Source organism: Engystomops pustulosus, chromosome 6 (genome assembly GCF_040894005.1).
Source record: "Engystomops pustulosus chromosome 6, aEngPut4.maternal, whole genome shotgun sequence".
Classification (NCBI taxonomy): Eukaryota; Metazoa; Chordata; class Amphibia; order Anura; family Leptodactylidae; genus Engystomops; species Engystomops pustulosus.
In genome coordinates this window covers 76,286,848-76,301,198 of record NC_092416.1, presented here as the reverse complement: position 1 = coordinate 76,301,198, position 14,351 = coordinate 76,286,848, and the positions used below count along the sequence as shown (strand labels likewise).

At 52.0% G+C, this 14,351-nt stretch overlaps 1 protein-coding gene across 1 annotated transcript in view; it reads right to left on the bottom strand.

Annotated features, from left to right (window-relative positions):
• Positions 1-14,351, bottom strand: part of SORL1 (sortilin related receptor 1) — a 79,749-nt gene that overhangs the window by 9,396 nt on the left and 56,002 nt on the right. The window contains exons 44-47 of the mRNA XM_072113499.1: positions 13,104-13,278; positions 12,023-12,093; positions 11,295-11,487; positions 10,890-11,102 (exon numbers count right to left, since the gene is read on the bottom strand). Of these exons, the coding sequence (XP_071969600.1) occupies positions 10,890-11,102; positions 11,295-11,487; positions 12,023-12,093; positions 13,104-13,278 (652 nt within the window). The remainder of the gene's footprint in view (positions 1-10,889; positions 11,103-11,294; positions 11,488-12,022; positions 12,094-13,103; positions 13,279-14,351) is intronic.

Sequence of the window (14,351 nt, the reverse complement as noted above, 5' to 3'; positions counted from 1 at the left end):
CACACACACACACACACACACACACACACACACACACAGCGTCACCCACACACACACACACAGCGTCACCCACACACACACACACAGCGTCACCCACACACACACACACAGCGTCACCCACACACACACACACAGCGTCACCCACACACACACACACAGCGTCACCCACACACACACACAGCGTCACCCACACACACACACAGCGTCACCCACACACACACACACACACAGCGTCACCCACCCACACACACACACACACACACACACACAGCGTCAGCGTCACCCACACACACACAGCGTCACCCACCCACACACACACACCCACACACAGCGTCACCCACACACACACACACACACACAGCGTCACCCACACACACACACAGCGTCACCCACACACACACACACAGCGTCACCCACACACACACACACACACAGCGTCACCCACACACACACACACAGCGTCACCCACACACACACACACAGCGTCACCCACACACACACAGCGTCACCCACACACACAGCGTCACCCACACACACAGCGTCACCCACACACACACACACACAGCGTCACCCACACACACACACACACAGCGTCACACACACAGCGTCACACACACACACAGCGTCACACACACACACAGCGTCACCCACACACACAGCGTCACCCACACACACACACAGCGTCACCCACACACACACACAGCGTCACCCACACACACACACACAGCGTCACCCACACACACAGCGTCACCCACACACACACACAGCGTCACCCACACACACACACAGCGTCACCCACACACACACACACACAGCGTCACCCACACACACACACAGCGTCACCCACACACACACAGCGTCACCCACACACACACACAGCGTCACCCACACACACACACAGCGTCACCCACACACACAGCGTCACCCACACACACACACAGCGTCACCCACCCACACACACACACAGCGTCACCCACACACACACACACAGCGTCACCCACACACACAGCGTCACCCACACACACAGCGTCACCCACCCACACACACACACCCACACACAGCGTCACCCACACACAGCGTCACCCACACACCCACACACAGCGTCACCCACACACACACACACAGCGTCACCCACACACACACACACAGCGTCACCCACACACACACACCCACACACAGCGTCACCCACACACACAGCGTCACCCACACACACAGCGTCACCCCCACACACACACACAGCGTCACCCCCACACACACACACACACAGCGTCACCCCCACACACACACACACACACAGCGTCACCCCCACACACACACACAGCGTCACCCACACACACACACACACAGCGTCACCCACACACACACACAGCGTCACCCACACACACACACACAGCGTCACCCACACACACACACAGCGTCACCCACACACACACACACAGCGTCACCCACACACACACACACAGCGTCACCCACACACACACACACACAGCGTCACCCACACACACAGCGTCACCCACACACACACACACAGCGTCACCCACACACACAGCGTCACCCACACACACACACACACAGCGTCACCCACACACACACACACAGCGTCACCCACACACACACACACAGCGTCACCCACACACACACACACAGCGTCACCCACACACACACACACACACACACACAGCGTCACCCACACACACACAGCGTCAACCACACACACACACACACAGCGTCACACACACACACACACACACACACACAGCGTCAACCACACACACACACACAGAGCGTCACCACACACACACCAACTCACCCACACCACACACACACACACACACAGCGTCACCCACACACACACACCTCACACAGCGTCACCCCCCCACACACACACAGCGTCACCCACACACACACACACGTCACCCACCACCACACACACACACAGCGTCACCCACACACACACACACACACACACGTCAACCACACACACACACACACACACACACAGCGTCAACCACACACACACACACAGCCACCACACACACACACACACACACACACACACACAACACACACACACACACACACACAGCGTCAACACACACACCAACACCACACACAGCGTCAACCACACACCACACACACACACACACACAGCGATATCACACTATACACACACACTCACACAGCGTCAAACCACACACACACACACACACAACACACACACACACACACACACAGCGTCACCCCACACACACACACACAGCACACACACAGCGGTCAACCACAACACACACACACACACACACACAGCTACACACACACACACACACACAGCGTCACCCACCCACACACACACACAGCGTCACCCACCCACACACACACACAGCGTCACCCACACACACACACACACAGCGTCACCCACACACACAGCGTCACCCACACACACACACACAGCGTCACCCACACACACACACACAGCGTCACCCACACACACAGCGTCACCCACACACACACACACACACAGCGTCACCCACACACACACACACACACAGCGTCACCCACACACACACACAGCGTCACCCACACACACACACACACACACACAGCGTCACCCACACACACACACACACACACACACAGCGTCACCCACACACACACACACACACAGCGTCACCCACACACACACACACACACAGCGTCACCCACACACACACACACACACACAGCGTCACCCACACACACACACACAGCGTCACCCACACACACACACACACACACAGCGTCACCCACACACACACACACAGCGTCACCCACACACACACACACACAGCGTCACCCCCCCACACGCACAGCGTCACCCCCCCACACGCACAGCGTCACCCCCCCACACGCACAGCGTCACCCCCCCCACACGCACAGCGTCACCCCCCCCACACACACAGCGTCACCCCCACACACACACAGCGTCACCCCCACACACACACAGCGTCACCCCCACACACACACAGCGTCACCCCCACACACACACAGCGTCACCCCCACACACACACAGCGTCACCCACACACACACAGCGTCACACACACACACACACAGCGTCACACACACACACACACAGCGTCACACACACACACACACACACACACATTTATATCTCCTGGGCACACATTTATTGATGCCCAACACTCGCATTTTCTTTCTTCAAACTTAGGCTACATTCACACCAACATATGGGGGATGTATATACAGCCGACTTCTATAAGTCATATATTTTATCACCGTATTTTTCGGACTATAAGACGCACCGCAGATTTAGGCTTCTAAAAAAAGGAAAAATATATTTGACACCAATTAAAATATCCCTGTTGCTCACAATAAAGCTCAGCTATACACACACACACACACACACACACAGCTCAGCTACACACACACAGCTCAGCTACACACACACACACACACACAGCTCAGCTACACACACACACACACACACAGCTCAGCTACACACACACACACACACACAGCTCAGCTACACACACACACACACACAGCTCAGCTACACACACACACACACACAGCTCAGCGTCACCCACACAGCTCAGCTACACACACGCACAGCGTCACCCACACACACACACGCACAGCGTCACCCACACACAGCGTCACCCACACCCACACACAGCGTCACCCACACACAGCGTCACCCACACACAGCGTCACCCACACACAGCGTCACCCACACACAGCGTCACCCACACACAGCGTCACCCACACACAGCGTCACCCACACACAGCGTCACCCACACACAGCGTCACCCACACACAGCGTCACCCACACACAGCGTCACCCACACACAGCGTCACCCACACACAGCGTCACCCACACACAGCGTCACCCACACACAGCGTCACCCACACACACACAGCGTCACCCACACACACACACACACACACACAGCGTCACCCACACACACACACACACACACACAGCGTCACCCACACACACACACACACACACACACAGCGTCACCCACACACACACACACACACACACACAGCGTCACCCACACACACACACACAGCGTCACCCACACACACACACACAGCGTCACCCACACACACACACAGCGTCACCCACACACACACACACACACACAGCGTCACCCACACACACACACACACACACAGCGTCACCCACACACACACACACACACACAGCGTCACCCACACACACACACACACACACACACACACACAGCGTCACCCACACACACACACACACACACACACAGCGTCACCCACACACACACACAGCGTCACCCACACACACACACACACACACAGCGTCACCCACACACACACACACAGCGTCACCCACACACACACACACACACACACACACAGCGTCACCCACACACACACACACACACACAGCGTCACCCACACACACACACACAGCGTCACCCACACACACACACAGCGTCACCCACACACACACACACACACAGCGTCACCCACACACACACACACACCGCGTCACCCACACACACACACACACACACCCACACACAGCGTCACCCCCACACACACACAGCGTCACCCCCACACACACACAGCGTCACCCCCACACACACACAGCGTCACCCCCACACACACACAGCGTCACCCCCACACACACACAGCGTCACCCCCACACACACACAGCGTCACCCCCACACACACACAGCGTCACCCCCACACACACACAGCGTCACCCCCACCCCCACACACACACAGCGTCACCCCCACACACACACAGCGTCACCCCCACACACACACAGCGTCACCCCCACACACACACAGCGTCACCCCCACACACACACAGCGTCACCCCCACACACACACAGCGTCACCCCCACACACACACAGCGTCACCCCCACACACACACAGCGTCACCCCCACACACACACAGCGTCACCCCCACACACACACAGCGTCACCCCCACACACACACAGCGTCACCCACACACACACACACATTTATATCTCCTGGGCACACATTTATTGATGCCCAACACTCGCATTTTCTTTCTTCAAACTTAGGCTACATTCACACCAACATATGGGGGATGTATATACAGCCGACTTCTATAAGTCATATACCGTATTTTTCGGACTATAAGACGCACCGCAGATTTAGGCTTCTAAAAAAAGGAAAAATATATTTGACACCAATTAAAATATCCCTGTTGCTCACAATAAAGCTCAGCTACACACACACACACAGCTCAGCTACACACACACACACACACACACACACACAGCTCAGCTACACACACAGCTCAGCTACACACACACACACACACACAGCTCAGCTACACACACACACACACACACACACACACAGCTCAGCTACACACACACACACACACACAGCTCAGCTACACACACAGCTCAGCTACACACACACACACACAGCTCAGCTACACACACACACACACAGCTCAGCTACACACACACACACAGCTCAGCTACACACACACACACACACACACAGCTCAGCTACACACACACACACACACACAGCTCAGCTACACACACACACACACACAGCTCAGCTACACACACACACACAGCTCAGCTACACACACACACACACACAGCTCAGCTACACACACACACACACACAGCTCAGCTACACACACACACACACACAGCTCAGCTACATACACACACACACACAGCTCAGCTACATACACACACACACACAGCTCAGCTACATACACACACACACACAGCTCAGCTACATACACACACACACACAGCGTCACCCACACACACACACACACAGCGTCACCCACACACACACACACACAGCGTCACCCACACACACACACACACAGCGTCACCCACACACACACACAGCGTCACCCACACACACACACAGCGTCACCCACACACACACACAGCGTCCCACACACACACACAGCGTCCCACACACACACACAGCGTCCCACACACACACACAGCGTCCCACACACACACACAGCGTCCCACACACACACACAGCGTCCCACACACACACACAGCGTCACCCACACACACACAGCGTCACCCACACACACACAGCGTCACCCACACACACACAGCGTCACCCACACACACACAGCGTCACCCACACAGCGTCACCCACACAGCGTCACAAACACACAGCGTCACAAACACACAGCGTCACAAACACACAGCGTCACACACACACACAGCGTCACACACACACACAGCGTCACACACACACACACAGCGTCACACACACACACACAGCGTCACACACACACACACAGCGTCACACACACACACACAGCGTCACACACACAGCGTCACACACACACACACACACAGCGTCACACACACACACACAGCGTCACACACACACACACACACAGCGTCACACACACACACACACAGCGTCACTCACACACACACACAGCGTCACTCACACACACACACACAGCGTCACACACACACACACAGCGTCACACACACACACAGCGTCACACACACACACAGCGTCACACACACACACAGCGTCACACACACACACAGCGTCACACACACACACAGCGTCACACACACACACAGCGTCACACACACACACACACAGCGTCACACACACACACACACACACACACACACAGCGTCACACACACACACACAGCGTCACACACACACACACAGCGTCACACACACACACACAGCGTCACACACACACACGCAGCGTCACACACACACACGCAGCGTCACACACACACGCAGCGTCACACACACACGCAGCGTCACACACACACGCAGCGTCACACACACACGCAGCGTCACACACACACACACACACAGCGTCACACACACACACAGCGTCACACACACACACACACAGCGTCACACACACACACACACACAGCGTCACACACACACACAGCGTCACACACACACACACACACAGCGTCACACACACACACACACACACACACACACATTTATATCTCCTGGGCACACATTTATTGATGCCCAACACTCGCATTTTCTTTCTTCAAACTTAGGCTACATTCACACCAACATATGGGGGATGTATATACAGCCGACTTCTATAAGTCATATATTTTATCACCGTATTTTTCGGACTATAAGACGCACCGCAGATTTAGGCTTCTAAAAAAAGGAAAAATATATTTGACACCAATTAAAATATCCCTGTTGCTCACAATAAAGCTCAGCTACACACACACAGCTCAGCTACACACACAGCGTCACCCACACACACACACACACACACAGCGTCACCCACACACACACAGCGTCACCCACACACACACACACACACACAGCGTCACCCACACACACACACACACACACAGCGTCACCCACACACACACACACACACACACACAGCGTCACCCACACACACACACACACACACACAGCGTCACCCACACACACACACACAGCGTCACCCACACACACACACACACAGCGTCACCCACACACACACACACACAGCGTCACCCACACACACACACACACAGCGTCACCCACACACAACAGCGTCACCCACACACACACACAGCGTCACCCACAAACACACACAGCGTCACCCACACACACACACACACACAGCGTCACCCACACACACACACACACACACAGCGTCACACACACACACACACACAGCGTCACCCACACACACACACACACACAACAGCGTCACCCACACACACACACACACACACACACAGCGTCACCCACACACACAACACCACAGCGTCACCCACACACACACACAGCGTCACCCACACACACACACAGCGTCACCCACACACACACACAGCGTCACCCACACACACACACACACACAACAGCGTCACCCACACACAACACACACACACAGCGTCACCCACACACACACACACACACACAGCGTCACCACACACACACACACAGCGTCACACACACACCACACACACACAGCGTCACCCACACACACACCCACACACAGCGTCACCCACACACACACACACACACACAGCGTCACACACACACACACACACACACACGCGTCACCCACACACACACACACACCGCGTCACCACACACACACACACACACACACACAGCGTCACCCACACACACACACACACACACAGCGTCACCCACACACACCACACACACACACACACACACACACACACACACAGCGTCACCCACACACACACACACAGCACCCACACACACACACACACACAGCGTCACCCACACACACACGCCACACCACACACACAGCGTCACCCACACACACACACACACACAGCGTCACCCACACACACACACACACAGCGTCACCCACACACACAACACGCGTCACCCACACACACACACACACACACAGCGTCACCCACACACACACACACACACGCGTCACCCACACACACACACAAGCGTCACCCCACACACACACACACAGCGTCACCCACACACACACACACAGCGTCACCCACACACACACACACCACAGCGTCACCCACACACACACACACAGCGTCACCCACACACACACACACAGCGTCACCCACACACACACACACAGCGTCACCCACACACACACACACAGCGTCACCCACACACACACACAGCGTCACCCACACACACCACACACAGCGTCACCCCACACACACACACAGCGTCACCCACACACACACACAGCGTCACCCACACACACACCCACACACACACCACAGCGTCACCCACACACACACACACACAGCGTCACCCACACACACACACAGCGTCACCCACACACACACACAGCGTCACCCACACACACACACAGCGTCACCCCACACACACACACAGCGTCACCCACCACACACACACGCGTCACCCACACACACACACAGCGTCACCCACACACACACACAGCGTCACCCACACACACACACAGCGTCACCCACACACAACACAGCGTCACCCACACACACACACACACCGCGTCACCCACACACACACACAGCGTCACCCACACACACACACAGCGTCACCCACACACACACACAGCGTCACCCACACACACACACACAGCGTCACCCACACACACACACACAGCGTCACCCACACACACACACAGCGTCACCCACACACACACACAGCGTCACCCACACACACACACAGCGTCACCCACACACACACACACCAGCGTCACCCACACACACACACACAGCGTCACCCACACACACACACAGCGTCACCCACACACACACACAGCGTCACCCACACACACACACAGGACACCACACACACACACACACGCGTCACCCACACACACACACACACAGCGTCACCCACACACAATACACACACAGCGGGGGGGGTCACCCACACACCACACCACAGCGTCAACCCACACACACACACAAGAACACAGCGTCACCCACACACACACACACAGCGTCACCCACACACACACACACACAGCGTCACCCACACACACACACACACAGCGTCACCCACACACACACACACACACAGCGTCACCCATAAACACACACAGCGTCACCCACACACACACACACACACAGCGTCACCCACACACACACACAGCGTCACCCACAAACACACACAGCGTCACCCACACACACACACAGCGTCACCCACACACACACACAGCGTCACCCACAAACACACACAGCGTCACCCACAAACACACACAGCGTCACCCACAAACACACACAGCGTCACCCACACACACACAGCGTCACCCACAAACACACACAGCGTCACCCACAAACACACACAGCGTCACCCACACACACACACAGCGTCACCCACACACACACAGCGTCACCCACACACACACACACACACACACAGCGTCACCCACCCACACACACACACACACACACAGCGTCACCCACACACACACACACACACACACACACAGCGTCACCCACACACACACACACACACACACAGCGTCACCCACACACACACACACACACACACAGCGTCACCCACACACACACACACAGCGTCACCCACACACACACACACACACACACACACAGCGTCACACACACACACAGCGTCACACACACACACAGCGTCACACACACACACAGCGTCACACACACACAGCGTCACACACACACACACACAGCGTCACACACACACACACACAGCGTCACACACACACACACACAGCGTCACACACACACACAGCGTCACACACACACACACACAGCGTCACACACACACACACACAGCGTCACACACACACACACAGCGTCACACACACACACACAGCGTCACACACACACACACAGCGTCACACACACACACACAGCGTCACACACACACACACAGCGTCACACACAGCCACACTTTCCCCATTCCCCTTCTTCTTACCCAGTCCCAGCGCAGACCTGTGGTGATGTAAGAAGCATGTGATCAGTCACATGATGCTGACATCACCGCAGGTCCTGTACCTGTAGGACTAGGGGAGAGCTGTACAGAGGCTTCTCTCAGGGAGATCGGGTGCAGCTCTATGTCAGGACATCACCCGATCTCCCTTTCAGTGGTCTGGTAGTGCTGGATCCTCCTGACTTTCGGTCTATAAGATTTTTTCTTGCTAAAAATCGCGTCTTATAGTCCAAAAAATACATTATATGTCCCCCATGGACGGCAATGGGCGCACGTTCCGTAACCGGGGGAAAGATGGGCACGGACCAGTATGTCAGTGTGCTTGGTTACAATCCTTCATCCTGGTGGTAGATGTCCTTTAAGGTCCATTTTCTTTGGGCAATGTAACAATGTAATGTTTCTTTTTAGACTATAAAACACTTTCCCAGAGGATCCCAATTGCAGTCGTCTTACCTATATCATCTCCAGATGAGAAGATAGCAGCTCCGAGGCGTGAGCTGTAATGGCTGTTTGCAAAAGCTGTGAAGCTGTTCTGAAGTCTCCTGTGTCGCATGTACAATATAACAAAGCCGCAGCCAGTGGCTACTAAAAGCAAGAATAAGACTGGGACCACGATAGAAGCCACATCTGAGGACTGGACACTGGTGGACGGCAGAGGATCCATTCCTGGAAACAGTAGAGGAATCAGTCATCCTATTGCGTCAGCTTTTAATTTGTTTTTTTCAATTTTCAAAGTCAATTATAGTTGTATAAAACTATTAGAGCCGAATAGAGAGCTGTGAATAGGAATATAACCATTTATTGACAGTAAGTGTATAGCTTCCCATAATACACTCCCATAAGTAGTAAATAACTAACCTGTTCCAAGATTGTCATAGAGAAGCAGTGCCGGCTCTCCACAGACCTGACTACTGTACAGACATCGGGCCTGGACGCTGAATGTGTAGCTATGACCCAATTTTAGGTCAGAGATCTTGAAGTAGTTCTCTGTTGTATTTCCCAGGAGTGTTGAGATGTTGCTTGCACTGTCAAACATGTGAACTTCATAACCCTGCAGTAGCAGGAAAACAATGCAGATTATGTTAAAAATATTACATACAGGTTGTCACCCAGATTTACAAGGATATATTTATATATTTATTTTTCCCTTCTTGGCAGTGAGGAGTACCCCAGTATAGACAGGCAAGAAATTCTCTATACATTCACTAATCTGCTGCTGATCTGACTGTACATTTAATCTATATGAAGCCCGGAGTGTAGCCTAGCCTCAGAGTGGTTGTAGTATAGTACAGACTATATTATGCAATGTATGACTCTACAAGCAGTATACTAAGTGCAGCTAACTGTATACATTACATTACTTATTCTTTACTGGTACTTAGTTACATAAGCATAATGGGGGAGATTTACCATATAATGGGACTAGGTGTACCAGCATATGATGCAATCCTTACCACCGGGGTGGGGCTTGTACACAAGTTTTCAGGCCCTGATAAATCTGTCTCAGTGAATCCGCAAGCAGAATACTGTATGCAGCAATGTATAATACAGTCTTAACTTAATACATAAGTTGCTGATAAACTTACTCTAGATTCATTGAAGTAATAAAAACGTGATCTTTGTTCATGAGTTTTAAGGCTTCTGGAGCACAGAGAAACTGAAAAGAACAGGAAAAAATAAGTATTGTTTGATGGGCTTTATGGGCTCATTCACAGGGCCAGGAGGAGGAGGGGGGGGTTTGAGCGCTCTTCACCCCTCGGTCACTGTGTGGTGATGCACCATGTGCTCACCACAGCAACACCGGGAGCCACCGAGATCTATGGAGGCCGAGATCTGGTTGCAAATCAAGCAACCAGACCACGGCTTCAAGTACGGTCATGTGAATGAGCTCTAAAATGTTGTTATTCACTGTATCTATAACATGGGTATATGATAAAGATAATTCATGGTACTAAAGCCATGGTCCAATAAAAGAGGATAGAGACTGAGAAAAGCACATGACAGCTCATATTCCCTTTTATTGTAGTGGGGCTGGTAGAACCCACCTTTAAATGGAACTCTGCTAATTCAGTGAAAAATATTCTCTTACTCATCTGTCTTTATTTTCCAATTGCAGAGGATTTATTTATATTTTCAGTGCATGGTGATAGAGGCTACCATCTTGACTGACTTGCTCTTAACAGCATTTAGCTAAATATGTATTCCTGCAGTAACATGGACCATTTGCCATGATTGGTCTACAGAAATGCAGATGTTACTGTGACTTTTATTTGTAAAAGGCTCGAATAGTGTTTTGGCCTGGATTGTAATTTGTTAAAGTGCACTGCTATGCCTGTGATTGTTAATTATTTGTGTCTTGGGAGTACTCTGTCTTTTCTGGGTCACTTTACTCATTTCTTACACTGGGTTAACATGTTGCACTTGCATTGCGTTTTGAAACTAAATTCAAGTTCAGGGTGAAGCTTCTCCCATACACAAATGTATTTACACTTAAGCACTTGCCTTCAGGAAATAGAAAGTGCTTTGCCTTGATAACTGCTTGGGTGCTGCTCCTCTTCTTTTCAAAACACAATTCAAGTGCAATGTGTGAATGTAGACTTATTCGAGTCCTGGCCATATGTTTATATGTATCATGAGATCTGAATTCTGAATCTATTGCCACATTACCTGTGCTGACTTTAGTGCTGGACTCTTTGCTCATATTCCGCAACTGGACAATCACATTGTATTTTCCTCCAGGTTCAAGGTTCCCAATCCTGAACTCTATTGTACTGTTCCGGGTGTTCACCTTGTAACTCTTCTCTGTCTTCATTATTAAATCTTTTATGGAGACAATGTAAGCCTGTAATATAAAATGTGTCCTGAGAAAGCAGAGGTGGACTGCACACAGCCAACTGCAAACTGAACCAATTCACAATGCATGATATAAAAGCACTCCACCCATACATTACTCTAATAATAAATGAACCTGGAGGATCTATATTATAGAAATTTGAGAAGAATATCCAAAAAATGCAATGAGGCAGCACTGCGTTGAGTACAAAGGTGATCTTTATTCACCTATGCGAAAATAAGGTGCAACGTTTCAGCTCGTCCATAGAGCCATTATCAAGCATACATAATGGCTCTATGGATGAGCTGAAACGTTGCACCTCATTTTGCCATGGGTGAATAAAGATCACCTTTATACTTACCGGAGTGCTGCCTCATTGCATTTTTTTTGGATATCTGACCTTACAAACTGGTGGATCAGGTTTGTTGGAGTCACCCACCATTGGTTTGATCCATTATACTCGCTGTGCTGCTCCACAATCTGACTGTTTGCTATCTGAGAAGAATGTCTGCTTATTGCACACTCGTGTCATGGCTCTCTGCTTAAGAAGAGCTTAATGGAAACAAAAAATGGTAGGTAAACAAAAGAACTTCTGTTTATCTTTGTATAATGGAAGGTCTATTGAAGTCAAATTTTTTTTTTTTTTTTAAATGCTGGCTAATACACCATTTTTCCACTATTATTAAAGGAGGGTGTAGAAGAACCTGCCAAGCACATCTGTGAACTTAGTATATTACAGAACTAGAACTGAACTCTGACATTCACTAGTAAGGCTATTTTTTCACACAGAAAGCAATGGGTTTGTATCAATGCATCTTCAGAGAGAGCGCTCATTGGGCACTTAACCTCATGTGACCAGGATGACATCACCCAAGGTCCTAGTACATCTGTAACATCCACCCTATGGATGTATTGGATCACATGAAATCACAGCAGCCTCCATGGAAGATGGGGATAAGTAGAATTCCATGGAGGAGTAGAATTCCATGGAGGCATGCTGTGATTTTGTGCGATTAGATAGACGCATGGTGTACAGTTTGCTACTGTTAGAAGGTTAATAGACCTGTGATGACATCACCCTG